Source organism: Sarcophilus harrisii, chromosome 1 (assembly GCF_902635505.1).
Source record: "Sarcophilus harrisii chromosome 1, mSarHar1.11, whole genome shotgun sequence".
Taxonomy (NCBI): Eukaryota; Metazoa; Chordata; class Mammalia; order Dasyuromorphia; family Dasyuridae; genus Sarcophilus; species Sarcophilus harrisii.
Genome location: NC_045426.1, coordinates 189,373,313 through 189,400,862, shown reverse-complemented (window position 1 = coordinate 189,400,862; position 27,550 = coordinate 189,373,313). Strand labels below are relative to the sequence as shown.

Here is a 27,550-nt window from a genome sequence, read left to right as displayed (position 1 = left end):
GCCAAATATATAATTAGGATAATGTGTATGAAATTGAAGTAGATAATTATTAAAGTGTTGTTGTTGTTTTTTTCTTAACTGAATTCCCTTTGAATCTCTGAATTGGCAAATATCGATCATCTGGTTCTGGTCTCTAGAGTTTTATTTCTGAATGGAACCTTGTGATTGCAGTTCACAGTATGTGTCACTAGTTGGCAGTGGTGCTTTGTGACTAGGCCCAGTCTTCCAATGCAACTCTTTCCTAGAAAACTTAACTGTAACTTCTTTTACTAGATTTCAAAAGGTTTGTCTTGAGTTTTCATCTGTCAATGACTTCACTGTGAACTTGTCACCTACAGTCCAAATCTGATGTCGTCTTTGACTCCTCTCTCCCTTTCCCGACATTCAGCCAGGTGCTACATCCTGTCAATTCTACCAGCAAAATTCTATCTTCATTCTTTTTGCCACAGTCCCAGTTCAGGTCCTTATTATTTCTCCTCTGGATTATTGAAATCACTTTCTAATTGGTATTCCTTGCCTCCAGCCTGTCCCTTCTCAAATCTGTCTAGATTAATATAACTAAAGCGCAGTTCTGATTTTGTCATTCCCCTCATCAAACATCTTCCATCACTTCTCACTTTTTGACTAAAATCCAAACTCCTTAGATGGGCATTTAGGGGCTTCTAAAATTTGGTCCCAGGCTATTGTCCCAAATTTATATTCCACTGTTCTCCACACACCCTAAATGACAGTTAAGTGAGATTATTTGTCTTTCTTTATATAGATTCTCTACTTTGTTGATTCCCTATACCTAGTGTTAGAAACACCCTCTTGACATGAAAATCAGATATCAAAAAAAATCTATTGAAAAGGAATCTTAAGGAATTATCTTAATGTTTCTGGCCAGAAGCAGGCTTGGCTCATCTTTAGGAAGAGGGAGCCCTGAGCACAGAAGTGAGAGAACCTTTATACTTGTTTATACTTATAAAGTATACTTTGTACTTGTACACTTGTTAGCTTGGTGCGAAGTCCCTCTCTTCAGAGACTAGATTGGTCCATTCCCCTCCAGGTCACAATCTTTCTGATACGTCCACTGTTTCTCCCTAAATATGTATAAACATGTTCCCCCTTCCTCATCATACATCCCATGTTCAAAAATGGTGGAAACCTCCTCCTCTGGGGTGTATTGTTTAATATTCAGTTAGCCTATTAAGCAGGTGCAGTAGTGCTTTGGTCAAGTGAGGTCATTGACCTCCACTAGCTTGGGCTGGATGGGCTATTATCTTATGTTTGTGGTTTTCTCAAAACCACAAGACTCTTTCTGATTGGCTGAATCTTCCTGTGCCTTCCGAGGTCCCCACTTCTTTGTTTGCTCAAAGCTTCTATTGATCACTTAATTGTTCTGTGGAATCTTAACCTTCCTTAACCTCTCACATTCTGAAAACCTGTGGTTTTCAGTGGGACCCACTATCCTACACTACCTCAAAGCTTGCAACACTCTGTGGAAACTCAGGTTTTTGGTATTTCTCACATTACCCATAAATGTTAAAATTACAGAATACAAAAAAAGAGGATATATATTTTTCCTTTAAAATGTATAATAAATTTAATATGATCAGATCACAATCACCTCATTTCTCTGATCGTCTGAATTTATATTTTGGGTGTGTGCTTTTAAAATAACTTTATTTATGATCTTTTCTTTTTTATTTCTATTAGTACCCTCTTATTATGCTTCCCTTACCCTGGAAACCCCTCCTTTTAACAACTGCGTGTAGTCAAGCAAAAGGAACCACACATTGATTGAATCTGAAAATTCATGTTTCATGTGTTTCACGTGTTCATGGTCAATTTTTTTTTAATCAAGGGTAGCATGCTTCACTATCAGTTTTCTGAAATAAGTTCCATTGTTAAAAGAACTTTTAAAAATATTTTAAGAGAACCAGCTTTTAAGAGAATCAGCTCTTCATTTTTATCCTAAGAAACATATTTTTTCCAAAATCATGCATATCATTCAAATGATTTTATATGCATGACTAATGAAAAAAATTTTCCAATCTGACTTAGATTGTTTCACTTATGTGTTTGCTTTTAGTACTTTAATGAAAATGGGTATTGAAAATAAATGACTTCTGCTTTATCTTTATAATAATAAAAAATGTTTTAAGTCATCTTCCATCATTGTGCTATTTAACTGCCTCATTATTCCTAAGCACAAATCTGACCATGTCATTCCTCTATAATCAGGAAGCTTCTATAGCCGATATAAAATCTGAAAATTCTCATTCCAGCTTCTGTATCCACTGATGAGTTGAGTCCCCTGATTTGTCTGTATATCTCCTTTTCATGATCCTAGGGGTACCCCTGAGGGCTCCTGCATGATTTTCTAATGCAATATGTTCAAACCCCTACAAGTTTGCTTCTTCCACAGGATTATCTTAATAATTTATATAAGCCAGTCAGCCTTAAGTAGCTTTTAGAAAGAGGTGTTTTCCAAGATGATAAAGTAAGAAAAGTTAGAACAAAACATCCCTCCAAAATCTGTGATAAAGATACAAAACCAGGGGGAAATGGGCTCAAGCATAGAGAGCACATATGGCAGAGGGGTAGATCATTTCCCGGTTACTGGAAGTATTTTTTCCTCAGAGGGTTTGTGGTTAATTTCCACCCATCTGTCCCTCAGTTATCAATGCAGAGCCCACTGTTAGCTGATCCAGATATATGTCTAGGACACTGAAGGGAAGATAGGAGATTCAACTTCCTCCTCACTCTTCAGAGCTTTCAAAGTCATCTTCTGGCCAAATCAGATGATGAGAAAAAATCTAGGTAAGGCTGAAGCATGTCCTCTACCTCCCAAGAGCTTCCTTCTCAAGAATTCAGCTAGATTGCCATGCTTGCTCCAGTCTTTGAAAAAATTTGTAGATAATACTTAGGAGAGAGCCAAATTTTCTTCAGCCTACCCAAACACAATTTTTGCAAACTTCATTACAAGTGTGAAAGCCTTTGAGCATTTAGTCTAAGACCTATGAATGAGTGATTGATTTAAGATGTTCTGGGTTAAGGTATGAAGACTAAAGTAGGAAAAAGATAGTCTTGATTCCATTTTTCAACTTCAGTGACTTCCCAATAGAAAGCATTATTTTTTATATTTAATACAAATGCAAATTTCCACCTAATCTGTACATGCTCTTATGATATAATCTTTGCTCATGGCTTTCCATAGGTTTGCTGCAGGAGGTTTGTGTAATATGCTATCAGTTTACTATGCTTTGTCCTAACATCCAGAGATCACCAATGGAGCACTCCTGTCAAGCCTTACTTTTACCTCACAGTCCAACCTTCTCTTTTTCCTATCATACATTTCCTTGATGACATCTTTTACTTCTATTGTTCTTTCAAGTTCCTCACTGATTTTATGTTGAAATAGACTCATAAACATCATGCACCTGTCTCTATTGCTCTCTGCATGATACTAACTTTTAGTTTTTGCATGATACTAATCTTTAGTTTTTTGGAGACTTTTATATTGCATGTCTTACTCCTATACCATTAGAATATTAATATTAAAAAATATGGGCCTATATTTCATTGGAAAGCTTGGAGACATTGAAGGAACTCTGCAATTTCCCAAAACAATCCAGTCTGCTGTCTTCTTCCTGTTCAGCTATTTGTTTATTGTATATATATATTGTATTTCTTTAGTTGTGAACATGTTTCATTTTACTTCACACAATGGAATGTAAGCTCTTTGAGAGCAGAGACTCTTCTGTTTCAGTTTTGTATTTGTATTTCTAGCACTTGACATATAAAAGACACAATGTTTGTTGATTGATTGAGAGGGGCACAATTCTGAGGATCAAAAATAAAGTATCATCGTATCCTTGCACAAATGCATATGTCATCCATAATATTGCCTATAGATTCATAGGATGTTAACATTATATGTTTAGAGAGGGACTTTGGAAGCCATCTAGTCTAACCTTTTCATTTTAGAAAGCAAACTAAGGCTTGGAGCGTAGGTTGAGTATGTGACATGAAATTGCCCAGTATCACACAGCAAGTGGGAGAGATGGAATTTAAAGCTGAGTTCTGTGAGTCCCCATACTTCAGGAAACATATAAAAGAAGTGGGAGGAGCAGGGATATCAACCAAATTGATCATTATATACCATAGGTGCGTGGACTGGGAAATATAGTCTCATTCAATTAGCATATAATCAAAGTTTATAAAAATTTAAGCTGGTATTGCTTCAGATTTTAGAATTCAAGAATAAAGATATTTTCTGTGAAGCCTGAAAGAAATGAATGATAAATTTAAAGAACTGGTTATACCAAGAGGTGATACTGGGGCACTCTTAAAGATATTTATAAATAGCTTCAAAATGTGTAGATATTGATAAATCTGTAAAGAATTATTAAGAGAAACAGAAAAAGAAAGAACATTCATAATTTCTAAGAGAGTCATGGAAAATTATTTTCTTTCACACACACACAGAGTTCCCTCATATCTCTGTCAGAGACTAAATACTGAGCTAGGTGGAGAATTGATCTGACCAAGTTTTATGATTTTAAACAAATGCAATTCATATTAATTTCCATATGATCCTAGAAGTGTCATTGCTAAAAACTTTATCACATTCATTAGTATTATATTAATATATCATTATTATTTTCAAAGGTACCTTATCAAAATATGAAGAAAAAGTTCTTCATGTGGGAAAGATGCCTAATCAAGAGCCTACTTTGACAGAAACAATCTTCAAATTGTTATCCTATTGCAGTCTTTCTCCTCAGTCACTTGGAAGGGTCTTCATCAACTATATGGAACTAGAACAATTATGGAATTTTTTATATGACATTCCAGGTAAGAAAAATTTATAGGTCATAAAAAGAAATATTTTAAAATTCTTAACACAGGCATCTTGGAAGACATCCTAAAATACTCTATTTATATCATTTTATTGAATTAGTTTATAAGAGCTTAGCACATTTTTATCCATATAGAGGCAACTGTGAGAATATTTGTCACCTGTCAAGTTTATTATAGCTGTTAAAAGAAATTATTTGACATACCTTCTGAAATTGCAGAAAAATGTTTTATCAAAATATTCTTTTCAAATTTTAAAATATTTACAAAGGGCCACATTTCTTTATTGAACATTCATTTATTACTATTTGTCATCTCTTAAAATAGTTTAGAGAAGGCTTTATTAATATTTTGCAGTCCTTAAATGTATTAGTTACAAGATCAGTGCTCAAACGCAAATTATGAGACACTTATTGATGAACATGTTGCCTAAGTATCCAAGGGCAAAATTTGTTTACTCTTCTTCTCGTGGACATAGTGTATGTTCTCCCTCCATATGGTTTTTCAACCTAGAGATAGATGGAGAGTGTGAAAATTGGGGAAGCTCCTGAATCCCAATTGAGTGCAGTTTCAGGCCCAAATGTAACTTACATCATGTGTTCTCTTTTTTATTCTGCATTAAAAACCTACTTCTTTACCATGGGGTAAAGGGAGTTTTGAGGGTTGTTTGGGAGGTAGAAGAAGGGAAAGTAGGAAGCTAGCTGACTTCCAAAGGAGAATGATATAGTTGAATATTTTTGTCTTAAGTGTGTCACACTATTAATCAAGAAGATTGTTAACAAGAAGACTAGATTCTCAAAACTGGTGATTGTAAATGTCTTTAATACCCAGGCCCACAAATAATATATAGACAATTTTGTAATAAATATTTATATTTAGGTTGTAATCTCTTGGTTCCCATATATTTCCCCCATCTTTTCCATTGCATGCAAAGGATGACAGGGTTTTTGTTGTTGTTGTTGTTGTTGTTGTTGTTGTTCTTTTGTTTTTCTGAGGCATTTGGGGTTAAGTGACTTGCCCAGAGTCACACAACCAGGAAGTGGTGGTGTTAAGTGTCTTAGGTCAAATTAAAATCAGGTCTTCCTGACTTCAGAGCAAGTGTTCTATCTACTGGGCCACCTAGCTGGCTCAGGATGACAGGTTTTTATTTTTATTTCTATAAAAAGGAGCAGATCAGAAGTGTTTTGAGTTGGTGATATATCCATTATAGAACTTAAAAGCAACTTTGAAAATGACCCAGTAGTTTTGAAAGTTTCTATGCCTCGTGTTTATAAAAATACAGTGATATCCATTTTTTCAACATTTAGTAATAATGATAGCTAGTGATTATGTAGGGTTGCAAAGCACTTTACAGGTATTATCTCATTTTATTCTCACAACAATCCTGAGAGGTAGGTGCTATTATTATCCTCATTTTACAGATGAGGAAACTGAAGCAGACAAAGGATAGGTGACTTGCCCAGAGTCAAACGTCTAATTAGTTTCTGAGGCTAGAGTTAATTCAGATCTTCCTAACTGCAGGCTTAGCAATTCTATCCATTGCAATTCCCTATTAAGTTTTTAGGCCAATTTCTGCCTTGAGCCTGAGCTGTACTGAAAATTACTTAGACAGTAGTGGAAATCAATAGCTAGGAAGTGAAGGTAAACTGCTACTTGAACCTCATGTTTTGTATTTTTCATCCTTTTCTTGAGCTGTCTTCCCAACGACCTCTAGGCAAGCTCAGACTATAGAGCTGTAGAAGGGAAGGGGTATGAAACTCCCAGCCACCTTACAGTCCCTTCTCCAGGACTTCAGTAATTCCATTGGCTTGGGTGATCCTGCTACCAGTTTGTAATGCCTGTGTAATTTAGGAGATGGGTTTGAGAGTTGCTGTGGGGAAGAAAGGTGGCTAGCCTGATGATGAACACCTAATGAATGAGTTAGACTAGTCTTGAGAAAACACTCAAAACTTAGAACAAGTTGCTGCTCTTTAGTTTAGGAACCTTCTTAATGTTTTCCTTTAAACTTCAGATATGTCTTTGAAGGATGATGCTATTTCTGTTTTACCCATTCCTTTTGGAATCCTACATAATGTATTTTTTAGATACAGTTAATCAGTTAAGTTGTCTTAATAACCTTAATAAGATGATCAACTTTCTTAATTAACAGCAAAATACAGGGCTTTCTTAGAAAATTGTATTTAAATTGGTAATAGTTTTAAGGCAAACCCAGCTGAGACAATCAAATTTTTCTTTAGCAATATTTGTGTACATATAAAATATTTCATTTCAGTAAATTAATTCATGTGTCCATACAATGTGGAAATGTTAAGTTATTTTGAACTTCACTGGGATTCTTCTTTTTGCTTTACATGATATTCCAGAATTTAGAAGTAGAAAAGACTTAGAATAATTTAAGTGGGATTTCATAGACGAAACTGAAGCAGGTCTGAAGCAAAGCACTGGTATGGCCCAATCAAAGAACTGCATGTTCTTTATGCATTACTGTCCAGAGGAGTCTTTGAATCTTCATAGTAATTCTTGCAAATTATTACAAAATCAATATTCATATGACATGGAAGGATGAATTTGGAGGGTATTTTACAATATACATGCTTACAAAATGTAATACTAAAAAATTTCCTCTTCTAAAATTTTTACTGCTGCCATACCTAATTTTATTTTCTCTGCCCAGAAAAATTAAGTAGTTTATATATGATCACCCATATAGTTCGTAGTAGATAGTAACAGATCAACGATCTCTGGCTTTTCCTATTGAATATTCTTTATTTTTTAACCTTGAGATAATTTTTAAAATTTTAAATGAAGAACACTGCTTCTCCTTTTACATCCTCTAATGAAACAGACTTCTTGAAATTACTATTAGAAACTTAACAGGTATCATGAAAGATGAGTAAGAATATTTTTCTAAAAATAAGACTTAAAATGGACATATATTCTGATGTGGTCAAAATTTGCCACAGCATTTTAATAAATGTTCTTTATCACAGCTTCAGGTAGCTCCTCTTTTCTTCTTGGAAGAGTTTCTAGTCACTAGCTAGAAGACACACTCTGCCCTGTGATTAAATATGGAACTGCATGAAATGGATGTGGAATAGGAATATGAAAACAACTATATGAAACAGAAATGGTGGCCAAGAAAGAAGCAGCAGCAGCACATACCCTGTCATAGAAGTAGTAAAGTAGAACAATTCTAAAAATCCAGGCAATATAAAACTGGAGGAGAGCAATTGAGTGAAGAAAGAGGAAAAGCAAAGAGAATTAGAACTGAGCAGTGTGAAAGTTAGAAGTCAGCAGCTAGATCTAGAGATCCATGGGGTACATAGGAGAAGGCTGTGCAGGATGACCTGGCCAGAGAATAGCACAAGCCAATTCCAAGGCATTATCACTGATGCCCTGTTTCTTTGAGACTGGAGGAAAAGAAACTCCCAATAGGCAAACAGTGTTAGATTTATTATCACTAGGGGTGTGAGTCTGAAAGGTATTGTCCTTTTGCCAAGAGGAAGTAGAGGAATTAGAGAAAGATTTGAGTATCAATTCTCTAGAGACATTGGAGAGGATACTCATTTTGTGTCCAAGTGCAGAGATCTTATTATTCTGTCTTAATTAAATGTTTTCCTGTTTTTGGCTTCTTGTGCCTTTGGATTAAAAAAATATAGAGTTAGAACCAATAAACATTTATTAAGGACTTGCTAAGTGCTGGGGATACAAAGAAAGTTAGAAGAATCAGAAGAGAGCCTCAGAAGGCTCACAATCAATTGAAGAAAGTCAATACATACAAAGAATATTTTTCTTGAGAATTTTTTGGGAAGGTAGAGGGTGCAGAAGAATATGTTGGGTTTTTTCCACAACATGACTTTTATGGAAATGTTTTGCATAACAATAGCTTTTTATTTTTCAAAACACATGAAAAGATAATTTTCAATATTCATCCTTGAAAAAACCCCTGTTTGAAATTTTTCTTCCTCCCTCTCCACTTTCTCCTTCCTCTAGACAGCAAACAATCCAACACAGGTTAAACATGTGAAAAATCAGATCAAAAAGAAAAAAAAATGAGAAAGAAAACAAGCAAGCAAAACTCAACAACAAAAATGGTGAAAATACTATGTTGTGATCCACATTCAGTCACATAGTCCTCTCTCTGGGTGTAGATGACTCTCTCCTTCATAAGTCTATTGGAATTGGCCTGAATCATCTCATTGTTGAAGAGCCAAGTCCATCACAGTTAATCATTACATAATATTGTCGAAGTGTACAATGTTCTCTTGGTTCTGCTCATTCCACTTAGCATCAGTTTATGTAAGTCTCTCCAGGCCTCTCTGAAATCATCCTGCTGATCGTTTCTTATAGAATAATAATATTCCATTACATTCATATACCATAACTTATTCATCCATTCTCCAACTGATGGGCATCCACTCAGTTTCCAGTTCTTTGCCACTACAAAAACGGCTGCCACGATTTTTGCAGTTTGGGTCCTTTCCCCTATCTTTGGTATATAGGCCCAGTAGCAACACTGCTGGATCAAAGGGTATGCACAGTTTAATAGCTATTTGGACATAGGAAGTCAGAATTTTTAAAGGAAATGTTAAAAATTGTTTTACATGTAAGTGAGAGGGAAATAAAATATTAAATAAATTAAGTTTTAAAAAATTTTTAAAAGGAGCTGAAAAGGAGAGGACTATGGTCTAAATACTTGATGATCCCAAATAGTATATGGAACTTGGGAAGTTGTTAAAAGTCCCAGAGATAAGTGAGAACCTTAGACTCTTAGTTTCAAGAATTCAAAGATCTGCGCCTTCTTCCTACTGATGTACCCTCCTTTTAAATGGATCACAAACACTTGGTGTCTTAATATAGTCCATTTAATGAATTACTTTGACCCATGCCATATTTTTTTATGAACAAAGTAAAAAATGTAAACAAAATAGACAAAAGTGTGATTTAGACTTTTATTTGGACAATTCAAAACCTTATACGTGAAATCAATTGGGCAGTTTCATTCTGTCATCTATATTTGTTTAAGGATATTATTGTAGGAAACAGTTCTTTCACATGCACCAGAGTAAGGCAATATTAAATTAAATTTATAAACCTACAAAATAGTGTTGTAACTCTGCTATAAAAGTTAGGAATGTTTAAGATGATGAAGAGCTTCTTATAGCAATTCATAGTACCACACTGAAAAAAGCAAAAATGACAATTGCTCATATTTTTCATTTTTGCCTTTTCAGTATGGTACTAGGCTTTTAAAAACTTTCTTTTACTATATCATAGTCTCTTACAGAGAACAATTAATTTTCTTAGCAAAATATTTCCTATCAACTTTGAAATCCTAAATTTCCTTTTTGGATTTCACTAGCCCATGTTTGAGATATATGAAAACACTGGGAAAAGAATATAACCATACAAATAGGAGATACTTACATTATTGTTATTATTGTTGACACAAAGATTACTTAACATTATATCATCCCATTATCAAAACCATTTGATACTAGATAAGAAATAGAATAGTCAATTAGTGGAATAGGTTAGATACATAAGACAAAATAGTGAATAACTATCATAATACTGCTTGACAAACCTAAAGATCCCAGCTTTTGGGATAAGAACTCACTATTTGACAAAAACTGATGAGAAAATTGGAAACTAGCATGGCAGAAACTAGACATTGATCCCCACCTAACACCATATGCCAAGATAAGATCAAAATGGGTTCATGATTTAGACATAAAGAGTAATGTTATAAGCAAATGAAAAGAACATAGAATAGTTTACCTCTCAGATCTGTGGAGAAGGAAGAAATTTGTGACCAAAGAAGAACTGCAACTCATGACTGAACATCAAATGGATAATTTTGATTATATTAAGATAAAAGGTTTTTGTACAAACAAAATTAATGCAGACAAGATTAGAAGGGAAGCAATAAACTGGGAAAACATTTTTACATTTAAAGGTTCTGATAAGTCTCATTTCTAAAATATATAGAGAATTGACTCAAATTTATAAGAATTCAAGCCATTCTCCAATTGATAAATGGTCAAAAGATATGTATAAACAATTTTCAGATGAAGAAATTATAACCATTTCTAGTCATATGAAAAGGTGCTCTAAAATCAGAGAAATGCAGATTAAGACAACTGAGATACCACTACACATCTCTCAGATTGGCTAAAATGACAGGAAAAGATAATGATGAATGTTGGAGGGAATATGGGAAAACTGGGACATTGATACATTGCTGGTGGAACTGTGAATGGATCCATCCATTCTGGAGAACAGTGTGGAACTATGCTCAAAAAGTTATCAAACAGTGCATACCCTTTGACCCAGCAGTGTTTCTATTTGGCTTATTTCCCAAAGAGATCTTAAAGAAGGGAAAGGGAGCCAGATGTGCAAGAATGTTTGTGGCAGCCCTCTTTGTAGTGGCAAGAAACTGGAAACTGAGCAGATACCCATCAGTTGGAGAATGGCTGAATAAATTGTGGTATATGAATGTTGTGGAATATTATTGTTCTATAAGAAATGATCAGCAGGATGATTTCAGAAAGGCCTGTAGAGAATTACACGAACTGATGCTAAGTGAAATGAACAGAACCAGGAGATCATTGTACACGTTAACAACAAGACTTTGCAATGATCAATTATGATAGACATGGCACTTCTCAACAATGAGATGATTGAGGCCAGTTCCAATGATGTTGTGATGATGAAAGCTATCTGCATTCAGAAAGAGGACTGTGGGCACTGAGTGTGGACCACAACATAGCATTTTCACACTTTTTGTTGTTTGCTTGCATTTTATTTTCTTTATCTTTTTTCCTGTTTTATTTGATTTTTCTTGTGCAGCAAAATAATTGTATAAATATGCATACATATATTGGATTTAGCTTATATTTCTACCATGTTTAACATTTATTGGATTAATTTCCATTTAGGGGAGGAGATCGGAAAAGGGGAGAGAAAATTGGAACACAAGGTTTGACAAAAGTTAATGTTGAAAAATTATCCATGCATATGTTTTGAAAATAAAAAGCTTTAATTAAAAATAAATAATATCATCTCATGATCATGATTATTTTATATCTAGATAGGTCATATTTCTAGCACAACGTAAGTACTGGATTTTAATTATTGTTATATATTATAATAAATTATAATTATAATTACTAAATTATAAATTAAATTCTTAATATATTTTTTTAAAAACTATGTTTTTTAAAAACACATTATAGCCATTTATTTTGCATTTTTGTTATTTTAAGTTCACCCCCCATATGATTTTTCTTCTTTTTTGATTTTAATATATTCTTATTACCAGGTCATAACTATTGAAAAATTATTTTAAACCAATGTAATTTTGTGCTGTTTTGGATAGCAAAATTTCTAGTATTATGTCAATGCATTGAGATACATAAGATGCCCTGCAAGTAAAAATTTTTCCTCTCTTAAAAATATATCTAGAATAACAAAATTACATATGCCATATGAATTGTCAGTAAAAATGTTCCTTGGGTGTGCTATACTCCTGCCATTTGCCTCAGACTTTTTTGAAAAGTATTATAAATATTTTTAGAAACATCTGATAAGTAATATGGTTTGAAATGTTTGTAAAATGTTCACTTTCCACAGTTTAAGTCTCCTCAATTAACCAGACCCTTTCACCTTAAAGGGTGAACTTTAAAAACTTTTCTCTAAACTTATCTTTTAAGAGGAGACCAGTCACATGCAAGGCAGTGTTGACATAGTAGAAAAAGGACTGACCTTGGAGCCAGAAAAAAACAGTTGACATATATTCTCAATACTGGGACAAATCACTTAATCTCTCGGTACCCCAGGCAATTCTTTGAAACTATAAATTACAAAGAAGTTGGTGATCTATACCCCAAGTTTTCTACACAAGAAAACAAGTGAAAGTTAATGGGTTTCAACAGAATTACAGAATTTCTGAGTTAGAAGAGACAATCTATTGAAAAAGCCAGTGTATTTGGTAAATTATATTTATGGTCCTGAGCAGAGGTAGAGCTAAAGCCCTGAAGTCTTGCCTATTATCATCAAATACATCCTTTTCCAAAAAACTTGTTAATTATTGCCTTGAGACTAGAAAGGTTGTCATAGAAAAGGAAAGCCTGAGGTACTTGACAAAACTCCAGTACAACCTGAAAACTACAAAAAGATGCTATGGATCTATGATTTCACAATCACATATTTGTCAGTGCATGAAAAATCAAAAAGTATCCAAGTTTATTCACCTTTCTCATATCACAATTCCATTTCAAAAGAGAGAAGAAAGAATCTTTGCATATAAAAAAGTTTTCCAGAGCATCTTCTATATTTGAGGTCCAGACTCCTAGTGTCCTTTAGTCTGATCCCTTTAAAGAGGATCAAGAGGAGTGATAGAGAGGCTAAGAGCAACATCAAGTCAGAGACAGGACCAGAAAAAGAATTACATCTCCTGACCATCATTCCTGGACAAACATTTAATGGGTGCATCTACTTTATTTCCAGCCCTTGGCCATCACAAAAAGTGCTGCTATAAATATTAATATGGAGTCTTTGCTTTTTTTTTTTTTTTAAATGAACTCCCTGGAAAAGCTACCAGAGTCATTTCTATCAATTGCCAACCAATTATAAGATACACAATACAGTCTAGTTGAAGCATCAAGACACAAATGCTAAAACTATCACCCTGATCACCATCTTTTTTCAGACCACACAACCCTGTCTCTCCAAGAGCCTTTGGAATATAACCCTTCCTCTAGTCCAGTACCCTCAGTTACCATCCTGGGAAGCAATCCACCCAACCATGCTGTTTCTGCAGCTGATAAAGACTCAGAAAGGAGAGTTTGTGGCTCTGTCAAATGCTTCAACCACAGAAGCTTGATACGATTTTCTCAGTTATAAATAATCTTGTAAAAATATAAATAACTTTTACATTTGACTTTCAGTTGAAATTTAACATATGCACTGTCTCTCTGATTGTGTAAGTGACTTTAAAGCGGGGCTGTTCTTCCTATTTTTATCTCTAGTACATTGTACATTTATTCAGTTGTGTTCAGCTCTTTATGGCCCCATTTGGGTTTTCCTTGGAAAAGATAATTCACTTAATAGAGAAGGAATTGAGCAAACAGGTAAAGTGACTTGTCCAGGGTGACATAGCTAATAAGTGTCTGAGGCCAGATTTGCCATCACAAAGATCAGTCTTCCTGATTCCAGGCCCAGGACTCTATCCACTACACCACATAGATGTCTTCTTAATATTTACTCATTTATGAACTGATTCAGCCATTCCGGAGAGCAAGTTGGAACTATGCCCAAAGGGCTACCTTTGATCCAGCAGTGTCTCTAGCTGGTCTATATCCCTCCAAAAAAATCTAAAAAAGGGAAAAAAACATATGCAAAAATGTTTGTAAGTAGCTCTTATTTTAGTGGCAAGAAACTGGATGCCCATCAGCTGGAGAATGGCTGAATAAGTTATGATATATGAATGTGATAGAATACTATTGTTCTATAAGAAATGATCAGGAGGATGACTTAAAAAGGGGCTAGAGAGTCATATATGAACTGCTACTAAGTGAAATAAGTAGAACCAAGAGATCACTGTACATGGCAACAACAAGATTATGTGATGATTAATTGTGATGGACATGGCTCTTTTCAACAATGAAGTGATTCAGGCCAATTCCAATAAACTTATGATGGAGAGAGCCATTTACACTTAGAGAGAGGAACTGAATGTGGAGCACAACATAGTACTTTCACCTTTTTGTTGTTTACTTGGTTTTTTTTCTTTCTCGTTTTTTTTCTTTTTGACATGAGTTTTTTTGTGCAGCATAATAAATGTGGAAATATATATATAGAAGAATTACACATTTTTAACATATATTGGATTACTTGGCTATCAAGGAGAGGGGATGGGAGAAAGGAAGGGAGAAAATTTTGGAACACAAGGTTTTGCAAGGGTAAATGCTAAAGACTATTTTGCATATATTTTGAAAATAAAAAGCTATAATGAAAAATAATATTTACTCATTTTGCAGTGATCATTGGGGAAAGACTATGGATATTACATTTGTATAATTCCATATTATTTTCCAAAATGGTAATACTGATTCATAGCTTTAGCGACAATGCATTAATCAATCAAACAGCAAACTCGTATTAAGTATCTTCTAAGTGCCAGGCACTGTCCTAAGTATTGAGGATACACAAAAAAGCAAAAAAATCCTTGCCTTCAAGGAACTTACAGTCTAATGAGGGAGATAATATGCAAACACACACATACACACACACACACACACACACAAGTTATATACAGGATAAATAAGAAATAAATAACAGAGGAAAATAATTAAAATTAAGAAGACCCAGGAGGCCAGTGTTATTAAATCAAAGAATACCTTTTAGGGATTAATGTGTAAGAAGATTTGGATGGGAAGGGGGGGAGGGGTCTAGGTTATGAAGAGCTTTGAAAGTCAAATGGAACATTTTGTATATGTTCCTAGAGTTAAAATTGAGCAAATGGACTTTATTGAATAGGAAAGTGACATGATCAAAAACATGCTTAAAGAAAATCACTTTAGTGGCTGAATAGAAGACAGAATGAAGTGGTAGGGAGAGACTTGAGGGAGGCAGAGCCACCTGCAGGCTAGTGCATTTCGCTTGAGGAAATGGGGGCTTTCCTTACCACTAGAATGGGGGCAGTGTCAGAAGAGATAAGATCTATATTCAAAAGATGTTACAAAAGTGAAATCATTAGATCTTGGCAGCAAATTGAAGATTGGGAATAAGAGAGAGTGGGGAACTTGGGCTGACTCCTAGTGTGTGGGATGGGGTCGGGGCAAGATCCCCTTCCCAATCCAATTAACTATTCAGAGACATCACCAGGTACAAAGATGCTCCCTGCAGGGAGAGGCCCAGACTCACACCTGGGAGCCATCCCAACTCCCACCATGTGCACCTGGAATCTGGCCAGCTTTGGGCTTGTCTAGGGTTTAAAAGGCAAAGGACTCGAGCCTTCTCATTGGATAGACAAAAAGGACATAACCATCCTTGAACAATAATCACCAATGCTGACTGCCTCCCACAGGTCACTTCACTTCCTTCAACTTTCTATATCTCAGGTTCAAAGTTCATCTCTCCAGAGATCAAATGACCTCCCCAAAGTCCCAGTTCTGGAAACAGATCATGTGACTCAATACTGAGAAATACTTCACCCAGTCAGTCCCATTCACTAATTGTGAGCCTGACAACTACAGTAATAGGAAAGATGGGAAGGAGATTAGAGAGAAAGGTAGTGAATTTTATTTTGGACATATTGAGCTTAAGATATCTACCAGACATCCAGTTTGAAGTGTCTGAAACCCAGTTGGAGATTTGAGATTGGAAATCAGCAGAGAGTTTGAGGCAAGATAGGTAAATTTGAAAATCATTAGCATCGTCATTAAATCACCAGAACTGATGACCTCACCAAATGAGGTAGATTAAAAAAACACTTGGAACCAGGACAGAACCCTGAGAGACACTAGTTAGAGGACATGATCTAGAAGAAGATTCAGCAAAGGAGACAGAGGACTGGTCAAATAGAGAGGGGGAGGACCAGGAGAGTGGAAATGTGAGAAAACAATGTGAAGGAGAGGAGAATAATTATCAGTGTCAAAAGAGTTCAAAAAGAATGATGATTGAGAAAAGGCCATTGGATTTAGCAATGAAGAAGACATTAGAAATTTTGGAGAATACATTTTTAATGGAATGATAAGGTTGGAAGCTTTATTACAAAAAGTTAAGACAATGAGAGGCAATAAAATGAAAGCACCTATTATAGAGGGTGTTTTGGAGGAGTTTAGCTACAAAGGGGAAAAGAGCTATAGTTATCTAGGATGGAAAGATCAAGTGACAGTTTTTCGAGATGGTGAAAACATGGGCAAGTTTGTATATAGTAAGGAATGAGCCAGGAGACAGATTTAAAATAAATGAGCAAGTGTGGACGTACAGAAGACAATATGTTGTAGTAGATGGGATGAAATAGGATTGTTTGAACAAATAAAAGGTTTAGTTTTGATAAGGAATGTGACCACATCATCAAGTGAGACAGGGTGAAGGCAGAGATAGTGATAGAAAACATGAGAGTGATAGGAGATAAGGAAGTGGGGAGAAGAGAGAACTCATAACAAATGGTCTCAATTTTTTTTTCTGCAAAATATGAAGCCAAATTAGAGATGAAAAGGTTTGGAAGAGCTGCTATGGAGAGTGGGATAGTGATCTATAAAGGGAGGTAGAATAGGATTGTCTAGCAGTAGTAAGGGCTTAATCGAGATTATCAATAAATTTGTAGAGGACCCAGTCAGAACAGTTGCATGATTTTCTCCATCTTCATTTAGCAGCCTATGTGTAGGAGCAAAGATATAGGACGTTGCGAATGATCCAAAGCTGAGGATTGCCTGGGCATTGTTGATGATATGTCAGGTGGGTTAGGGATTGAAGAGAAAAGGTCAATAAGGTTGAATGGGTTCACCAAGGGATCAAGCTGGAAAGAATGAATAATTCAGGTGAGGTAACCTGGGAGAGAATTGAAAAGTTAGAGTATGAATGAAGAATAGAGTTTTGTAAGGGAGGGATGAAGGAAAAATGAGAAAGTAATGGATTATTGTAGATTAGGAGATTTTGGAGTTCTTGTTTCCATGATGTACTCCACGAATAGCTTTACTCCTTACCAAGGCTAACGCTCTACTTGTTCAAGCAATCCCATTTTATCCCATCTCTTCCAAAAGATTGGTCCTTCTTTCACTCTTTCCAGTAGTTATCAGGACTTTTAATGGGTGGTAGATATGAATAGCATGATTTTAAAGGGAAGAGAGTGATAGAAGTATAAATGGCAGTGAAGGTAACAAGGAAAGCCTCAGTGGGCTGAGAAGAATGAGTGAAGGTGAAGCCAGTACTGGAGGTATACTGAGTAACTAGAGAGCTTGTGTCATCAGAGAAAGCCAGTTTTCAGTAATAGCTCATAAATAGAAAGAATGGGAAAGGAAAAGATTTAAAAATGAAGGAAAGTTTGTTGGCTGTGGAATAGGCATTCCAGAAACTTAATGGAAGGGCTAGATGGAGTCTGGTGGAAAATTTGGGATGGGAATGTTGAGGGAGATGAGAATGAAGAATGAAATGTGGGGATTGGAGGATGGGTTTTAGTTGATAATCTACAGAATTTAAAAGTGGGATGTGAAGGGAAAGACCGGGGTGAGAATGATCATCATTGAATACTTTTTTCCCCACCAGAGAGGTTGGTGATTAGGCTGGAGGCAAGAACTAGGACACATACAATGGTCAGATCTGAGGCCTTACTTCATAATTCTTCAGCCGTCTGAAGTCTGAGATTAGACAATATGACTTTTCTTTACATAAATTTTAATTAATATATCTTTGTCTTCTTTCCCAATTTCTGATTGTGAGGTAAAACTTCAAGGTTATTTTGAATTGTATTTCTCCTATTATTAGTGATTTGAAGTTTTCTTTCATATGATGCTTTTTTTGTGAATTTTTTTCATGTCATTGATCACTTCTTTATTAATTGTTTTTTGGTTTTTATTTTTCTGTTAGTTGTCTATGTATCTTGGATATCAAACTTTTAACAGAAAAATTTGCTACAAATGTTTTTGCTTTTTGTTTTTCCAATCAACCACTTCTGTTCTTATATACATTCATTTTGTTTATATGGAAACTTTCACTTTGAGGTATTATTTTATTTGTTCCTTGTTTTATCTTCTGTAATTTCATCTATCCTTGTTTGGTTAAGAATATACTCCCTACACATGGATGTGATTTGCTTCTCCTAGTTTTTGTTTATTTGTTTTTTTATGGCATAATCTTTCACATTCAAGTTATTTCCTTCCACCTCTTAATTTGGATCTCCCCAATCATATGATTTTAAATTCTGAATTCCTCTTTACTAGAATCTTAATTTAGCTTATTATGAAATTGTTATTCCTACCAAAGAGGACACAAGTGATCACAACATTCCTTTCCATCTCTATGGCTTTTTCCCTTGGATATGCAGCTAAAAGTAACATGGAGTCTGAACCAGAGATCATCAGATGCTTGAAGATGACATTGACTGAAGCAGTCAAGAGCATCATAAAGCAATTAACTTCACTGATGACTTCTTGGGAAGCAGCAGGAAGCTGTGGAGCGTACTCACACAAACAAGCTTTTCCTGAAAGTTTACTTAAGACAGTTCCAAAAGAATGGAGTTATAATGCAAAAGAAATGAAAAGAAAAGAATTGGGGAAAGGTAAGTAAATGTCCCAAACAGAAAAAAGTATTTCCTATTGTGTTTGATTTATAAATCATGAAGAATTAGAATCACTAAGAAGCATGATCTTAAAATATAAGAAAAGATGATTTCTCAAACATAGCAAAATGTTCAAGTGCTTTCATTTTCTTTATCATGAACCATATGATAAATGTCAATAGTCTCAAAACATATTTTACACCTGACAGCCAATTTAGCATTTCTTCCTATAGTGTGTCATGTGATCTTTTTTGATAACCCTAGTTTCTGTAATATGTTATATAATTTTAGGGCATCTAGGTAGAGCAGTGGACAGAATGCCAGGCCTGGAGTAAGGAAGACATCTTCCAGAATTGAAAAGTGGCCTGAGACACTACCTGTGTAACCCTGGGCAATTCACTTAACGCTGTTTGCCTCAGTTTCCTCATCTGTAAAATGAACTGAAAAAGGAAATTTCTAACCAGTCTAGTATCTTTGCCAAGAAAACTTCAAATGGGATAAGGAAGAGTTATATCCACTTGAAATGATTGAAGGACATCAATCACACAAACACAACATACGATTCTAACTAATTCCCTTAGAAAGCTACTATATAACAAAATTCTCATTATCAAGATTGATGTGAAATTTAGCTTATATTTTCTTTCTCTTCTTTTTTTCTGAATCATGTGTATGTCTGTGCTAGCTATATTAAGAACAAAAAACAGCACATAACCCAGTCATTGCATATACTTAGACAGACTATTGTGTTTGAATGCAAATAGTTCAGAACACCACATATTATGCCTCTTCAGTCATTAACCACTTCAGGTGTGTTTAATAAGCCTCAATTTTGGTGTATTCCTAAAGGCATTTATTTGAATGCACATGAGGCAATATGATACAGAAATATGAGCATTAGACCAGTGATTACAAAAACTGATTCATATCTTGTCTTAGATATTTACTATGTGATTCTAGATGTTATATGCCTATATCTCTCTGAGACTCAGTTTCCTCATTCTTAAAATGGGGACAACAGCAATATCTAACATACAGGATAGTTGTGAGGATCAAATGAAATAATATATGCAAAGCCTTTTGGAAGCTTTAAAATGATGTTTTTGAAAAGATGAACTATTGTTATTTTTATTAGTCTTGTTATCAATTCCAGAATGTTTCCTTTCTAGTTATTTATTCTTTCCTTAGTTTTTTTTTTCTTTTTTTTAGATTTTTCACATTGCCTCCTTTAAAAAAAAAAAAGGTTATTCACATACATGGATCTTCTTTTAAAATTTCACAATAAAATCATTTCCTTATATATTAACTATTCAAGTAAATTTTTTTTCATCTACTTCATCCTAGATTTTCTGATACCAAATATTCTAGCAATACATGTTTCTTCAGTTATTCTCTGTGTAAATCTTGAATAGTAGGTAGTTCTCTTCACTACGACCTTACATTACAAACACAAATCAAATTTTTTATCTGTGACCTTTTATATCAGTGCTTTAATTCCATCCAGGGACTATGAAATTGCCCTTGAATCCTGTAAAGCCATTTAATTGAAATCAGAAAATGTCAAATTTTCATTACTAAAGTTCTTCCTTGTCTGAAAGTTGTTGCTATTTTTCTTTCATTCTGTCTCTGGGACATTTCATATATCTTGTGCCTTTCTTGAAACCCTGGTTATTTTAACCCATTAAATCACATGTGTATTGCTCTTTTTAGAAGTGGTTATCAAATTTTTATTACTCTCTATGTTCTTCCTTCCTACTTTCAGTCCAATTCTGAATTCATTCCTGCCCCCATCACCTTTTAGGAAAAAAAATCAAAGACCAGCCTGAAATTAATCTTTATAGACACATTAGTAGCTATTTGTTTCTTTCCTTACTATAAGATATATTTCCATAGTACAAAAGATGAAGCATTATATGAAAGAGATCAGTTTGCCCATTCTTATTATCCTGAATTGGTCACCATCATCACCACTGACTTGAAAATTCTGCATTATAGTCAAGGGGTTTTCAAAGTCAACACTTTTCCTTGAAACTTGCACTGTTCGAGGAGCATAGCACATGACTAATAAATTGGGGATCCCAAACCTTAGAATAAACAGATAGGAATCTCTAGACTCCCTTTAATTCTATTATGCTTTCGGTATACCTTGCACCGGCTGGTAGTCGAATACCATTAACCTGTCCTCACGGACTCTAGTCATAAGAATTCCTCCACACCGCATCCCCACCCACCCCCAGGTATGTTTCTCTGTAAAGGAAAGTTGGATCTCTCTTTCTTTGGGGGATTGTACTGCACCTTGGACTCAAGGAGGTGGCATTTAAAAAATCTCTCAAAATTCCACTAAATACAGAACACCCATGACTTTAGACTTGAAAATGTTCCACTTTATACTTAATTAGGTTCCAAAAGACTTTTCATTATCTAGCAATGTGTTCAACAATTTTTCTAATACCAATCTGTGCATTGATTTGATTTCCCATTCTATGGCTAAATACATTTAAAAAATCAAATCAAGAAATACTTACTAACCATCTATTCCAGACATTCAGACCCTGGGGACAGGGAGGAGGTCAAGAGGCATAAAGAACTTACATAAATATAAAAACAATTACATAACAAGAAAAAATATAAAAACACTTAAAAAGAAAAGATATCACAAAGCAATAAATTAAGAAAGTAACCTTTCTTTCTAGCCCTTACTTTAAATTATTTTTATCTGTTTTGGAACCAAATTTCACGTATTCCTAAGAATACTTCCAGTTTTTAGTGCTTTTTGAATAGATTACCTTAGTAGAACGTGTGATAATAAGTCACATAAAATATATTCCTCTTGGAGGGGCCTTGCACCTTTTAGAATAGAGGAAAAACTTGATTAAATGTTTAAAATATCTTTCAAAATCTTTTTACTATATTTTATAATTGATATTAGTATATTTTGTTTACTATCATAAAAGCAAAATCAATATCTTGAATTAATATAATGCCATTCTTTCTTATAAAACTAATGGCTTTGAATCCATTTTTTTTTCCCAGGAAAATATAAGCTTCATCAAGACAGGGAGTTATTTCATGTTGATTTATATCCTCAGTGTTCAGCACAATGGGGAACATTTGTTTTTTGAATTAAATCAGAATTCACATGCAAATTCAATTAACAGTAAATGAACATTTATTAATAATTATAATAGCTAGAATTTGTATTGCACTTTAAGATTTGCAAAGTCCTTTAAATGACTTGCCCAGAGTAACACAACTAATAAATATCTGAAGCTGGATTTGAATTTAAGTCTTCCTAATTCTAGAGCCAATACTTTATGGATTTTATCACCCTGCTTCCTCCATACTATGTGTCAGGCTAAGAAGGAAATGTAAAGAAAGACAAAAATACTGATTTTACTCTCAAGGAGCTCATATTCCAATAGGGAAAACAATACATAAATAACTATATACATACATGTATATATGTGTGTGCATATGTATATACATATTACATATATAAAGATGGTGGTTAGTAACAAGGTGAGAATGTAAGTTTAGAAACAAGTCCGTTTGTATTTTATAAGATCAATGAGTGCAGAAGGACAGATCACTTTGGCATGAAGTAGCTTAGGTTTTAGAGAGAAAGAGAGAGAAGATAGAAAGTAATCTCAGAGATTAGGCCCTAGTGGGAATGTAGGACCGGGAAAGGCCATCTCTTGTAGGTGAGATTTGAGCTGGACTTATAGAACACAAGGAAAGCCAAGAAAACAGAGGGGAGAAAAGAATGCATTCCAGTCATGGGGATCAACCACTGTAGAGGCACAGAGATAGGAGCTGGGGCTGCAGTGTTTTGTAGGAAGAACACATAGGCCAATGTAGATGATTCTTAGAGTATAGAGAGGAATGAAGTGTAAGAAGGCTTTGAAAATGTAGGAAATAATCTAGTGTGAAGGATATTTTTTTGATCCTGAAAGTAAATAGAGAGTGATTTGAATTTATTAGGGAAATCAGGGGTAAAGAATGGGGAACATTACATACTCAGAGCTGGGCTTTATGAAGCTCATTTTGGTAGCAGAGTAGAGGATAGATTGGAATAATAGGAGATTCAAGACAGGCAGACTAATTCAAACACTATTGCAATTTTCAAGGTAAGAAGTAATGTGGTCTTGTACCAGGATAGTGTTTTGTGAATGGAAAGACAGAGAGACAGACAGACACACGTAATATATATATATATATATATATATATATATATATATATATGAGACATGAAGGTAAAAATAATAACATTCAATTAGTAGGGTAAATAAGTATAAGGAGTCAAGCATTACGTTACGGTGAAGGGCCTGGATGACTGAAAAGATGATAGTGCCCTTGGCAGTAATGGGGAGGATTTAGGAGGAAAGATAATGAATTCTGTTTTGAACATGTTGAATTTGAGATGCTTAAGGGGATATCCAGTTCAGTGTGTCCAAAAGACAATTACGACTGTAGCTAAGGAGACTAAATATGCTAATACAAATCTGAGAATCATCTTCATAGAAATGAACCCATTGGTGATCCTAAGATCACCAAGCAAAATGAACAAATACTTATTGAGTACATAGTTTAGATGTGTCATGGAAAGAAATAGCAGTCTAAGAGTCATTGTTGGCAGATAATAATTACAAGTTTATAATATTAATTGCAAACGAGTGATATAGTGAATAAGGTCAAAGAGTTCAGAAGAAGGACAGACCACTATGGCATGGAGTGGCTTAGATTTCATAACAAGAGTGGCTTGAATTGAGAAGAATATATAAGATTTAGATAGATTCTGAGGGAGTCAGATATTATATGTAGGGGAAACACAGTGTAAGAAAGAAGTGTTCAGTGAACAATTTGACTGAAACAGGAAATGTAGATGGGGAAATTAGAAAATAAGATTGAAAAAAAAGGTTAATGCTGATTATGAAGGACTTTGAATTCAAGGGGACATTGCAAATAATAGGAAGCCAATTAACATTATTGAGGCAAAGTGACATAATAGAAGGGGTTATTTATGAAAATTAACCTAATATCATTATAAAAGATGGATTGGAAAGGGGAGAGAGTGAGGAAAGGGAGACCAGTTGAGAAAATATTGTAATAGTAATATTGCATTAGAGGCAAGCCAAAACTACAGGGGCAATGATATAAATGGAAAAGAAAGGATATTAAATAGGGAACTGATAGGGTATGCTAATTGACTGGATGATATGGAGTGGGGCAGAGAAGGAGGGAGAAGTCAAAAGTCCTCCTAGGTTTCTAATCTCTTTGATTGACAGAAGAGATCAGTATGAAGAGCTGGGGGGGGGGGGGGGTTGGGGGGGGGGGGAAGTTCATGGATTAATTTTAAGATATATCGAGTCTTTGAGGGTCATTCAAAAAGAAATATTCAGTATGAAGTTGAAGATAGGGAGGAAGATGGGAAGGAATTTGGATCAGACTTTAGGAATTATGAGCTCAGATGATAGTTATATTCATGTCAAAGCCTGAGATCTTTGAAGAAATCAGAGAGAGAAATTTAAGGTTAGGAAATGGATAATCATGAGAAGGAAAACTGTGGAGGAGTTGGAGCTGTTGCAAAGAAGAGGAAACAGTGAAGAAATCAGAATAAAAATAGTTATAGGGGTAACAAGTTATCCAGGATAGAATAGAATTGTAGACATCAAGAGACCAGAAAGGTGGCCAACAGAGCCACTTATTGAAATAGACTAATCTATAAGAATGAAAATTAAGGAAAGCCATTAAATTTGTTATCAGGAGTCTTTGGAGACCTTGAGAATGTGGCTAAATGCAAAAGCCCTAATTCTGAATTTTTATGCCTTTCATTGTTCAAGAACAGACTGGGAGTTCCTTAATTCTAAATTCTTGGAATGAAACATAGTATAGTACAGTTGAGGACTAGACAGAGTACCTACTGCCTAAAGATGTCAAGCACTTTAACTTCCCACAGTTTTCTCCCCCAAAATTAGGCGTTCCCATACAACATTCCAACTAACACAATGATAGAACTAGAATGTTAGTATTAATCATACCTTTGCTTCCTTTTTTTCTCCCAGGATTCACAAGATTTGCAGCTCAGGCGGTATCTATTGTAATCAGCGAGTTACCCACCGTGATTGCATGTTTGCCTCCCCCAATTAAGTACTTCTTTTTTCTGTGTGAGAGAAAAATGTCAAAAAACTTTGTTGAATTGAAGAAAACTGGTCTGCTTGTCTGGAACCTGATTGTAATTATATGTCGGATAGTTGAGGATGGAAACACCTTGGAATTTTTAACGGGTACCTTGCTTGACAGTTGGAGTAAAGAGAAACTCAGTTTAGTTTGTGTGTGTTTAGAAAGCATTATGGGAAAGCAGAAAAGTAGCCCTAATCAAGTGACCCAGCGGGTTATACACAGCATTGAGCAACAAAAACCAAACTGGATTGAAAGCCAGTTGCTGAAAGCAAGAAAATTGAGCACAGAATGGTAAGCAGCATGTGAATTTTCAAATGATGTTTTTCTTTCAGTGGTCTTATTCAAACATATTCACACCGGGAAGTTATAAACAAACAAAACTGTGGTCACATGAGCAGGAACAGTAATTTTTCTAATTTTAGTTTCACTTGGGGAATTTTGTTTAGCAAAGAAAAGATAAGCTATTCCTTAAAAACTAAGTTGTTGCAAAGTCATTGCCTTAAAATTTGAACTAGAGCTAGCTGATAACATTGAAGCAAGAGGCTTATTTAGTCATCACTTTAAGATTTCTGATTTAAAAGGTAGACTTGAACAATACTAGGGAGAATTCAGAGAATCAGAGAATTCAGTTTTAATTTTTTTCCACTAAGCAAATAGTAACCATTTACTAAATAAATTGTGCTGTGGAAATTAAACTAATAAGACAATGGATATAAAGGACCTTTTCTTGTTTTCTCTGTACCCACTTTAAGGGAAAAAATTACTTTTCATCTGATAACCTAAGAGTTCTAGAGGGACATCGGGGATATCAAACTAGGGCAATAAATGAATTTGTCTGTTTCTGCATAAAAGAATTAACTTTCCCATAGATTTGCTACCAAAGCTAAATGGTTTATACTATTGTTAGCATTTTTAAGGATGCTTGGTGTATTTAAATATGCAAATAGAATTCTCTTGAAATAAAAGTAACCTTCAGTTTTAAAATTATATGACAGGAAGTCTCACTTCTGAAAAATGCTTTCCAACATATAGATTATGACATCCTGCCAATAACAAGCATGCAGGATGAGTGCCATGGAGTTCTTACTACTACATAAACCTGTTGACTACAAAAAAACCAAAACTATTTTCCCCTGCCCCCAGTCTATACTGAAACTCTTCTAAAGCATAATTGCGTGAATTTTATACCTATCTTTAGCACTAACCTGCATAAAACCATAAAAAGTGAATTTGAAAAAGGTTAGCATTAACATTTGTGGAAGTTATTTCTATCATGTGCCATTTATAAAAGTAATAACTTTGAATTAGCTGGTTACCTTTGCTTATTATTGGTAACAACAAATAACTAAATTTACTCAATGTGATATAGTATTTTTATTGGTAGTAGCACACTAAGATATAGGAATTGATTTCTAGGAATGATGGATTGGTGGAAGTAACAATAGTAGTGGTGTCAGTAATAGCTTATTAACATTGACAGTGACCTTCTTAATCTTTACATTTGTATTAAATACCAATTTACAAGCTCATATTCAATGATTTAAAGATTAAATCTAAATGTCATTATCCATAGTGGTAGATCTAAAGAGAAAAACAAAGTTTGGTTTTTTTTAAAGGCAACTCTGATTATGATTATATAATGAAATTTATAATATACCTGATTTTAAGGATCCTTTTTAAAGAAATATTGGTTTAAGGCCATTATTGTCTTGCTAAGGGATTAGAGACATTCACAGGAATGTACTCTTATGACATTACTTACATTTGAATTTTAATTCAATTTCACAAATACTACCACCCATTTGTAATATGTCAAGATGTTGGATTTTAGTCCTTTTTTTTTTTTAATTTTCAATTTGGCTGTATAACAATTAGCCAAAAAATATTTAATGGTCTTTTGTAGCATGCATCAAGAAAAAAAGGAGGAAGGAAGGAAGGAAGGAAGGAAGGAAGGAAGGAAGGAAGGAAGGAAGGAAGGAAGGAAGGAAGGAAGGAAGGAAGGAAGGAAGGAAGGAAAGGAAGGAAGGAAGGAAGGAAGGAAGGAAGGAAGGAAGGAAGGAAGGAAGGAAGGAAGGAAGGAAGGAAGGAAGGAAGGAAGGAAGGAAGGAAAATCGTGTTTTAGATGTTTTTTAAATGTTTTCCTAAAATTTCAAATAATTAAGTCATTAACACAATATTTACTAAAAAAACTGAACACTAGCTATTAGTTTTAAAATTACTTATTATATTTATTTGAAA

The 27,550-nt window shown here is 34.5% G+C and overlaps 1 protein-coding gene across 2 annotated transcripts in view; it reads left to right on the top strand.

The window, feature by feature from the left end:
• KIAA0825 (KIAA0825 ortholog) overlaps positions 1-27,550 on the top strand; it is a 540,869-nt gene that overhangs the window by 232,713 nt on the left and 280,606 nt on the right. For both annotated transcript variants that reach the window (XM_031949172.1, XM_023496065.2), the window contains exons 14-16: positions 4,657-4,842; positions 18,899-19,132; positions 25,195-25,603. In XM_031949172.1, coding sequence (XP_031805032.1) covers positions 4,657-4,842; positions 18,899-19,132; positions 25,195-25,603 — 829 coding nt within the window. The remainder of the gene's footprint in view (positions 1-4,656; positions 4,843-18,898; positions 19,133-25,194; positions 25,604-27,550) is intronic.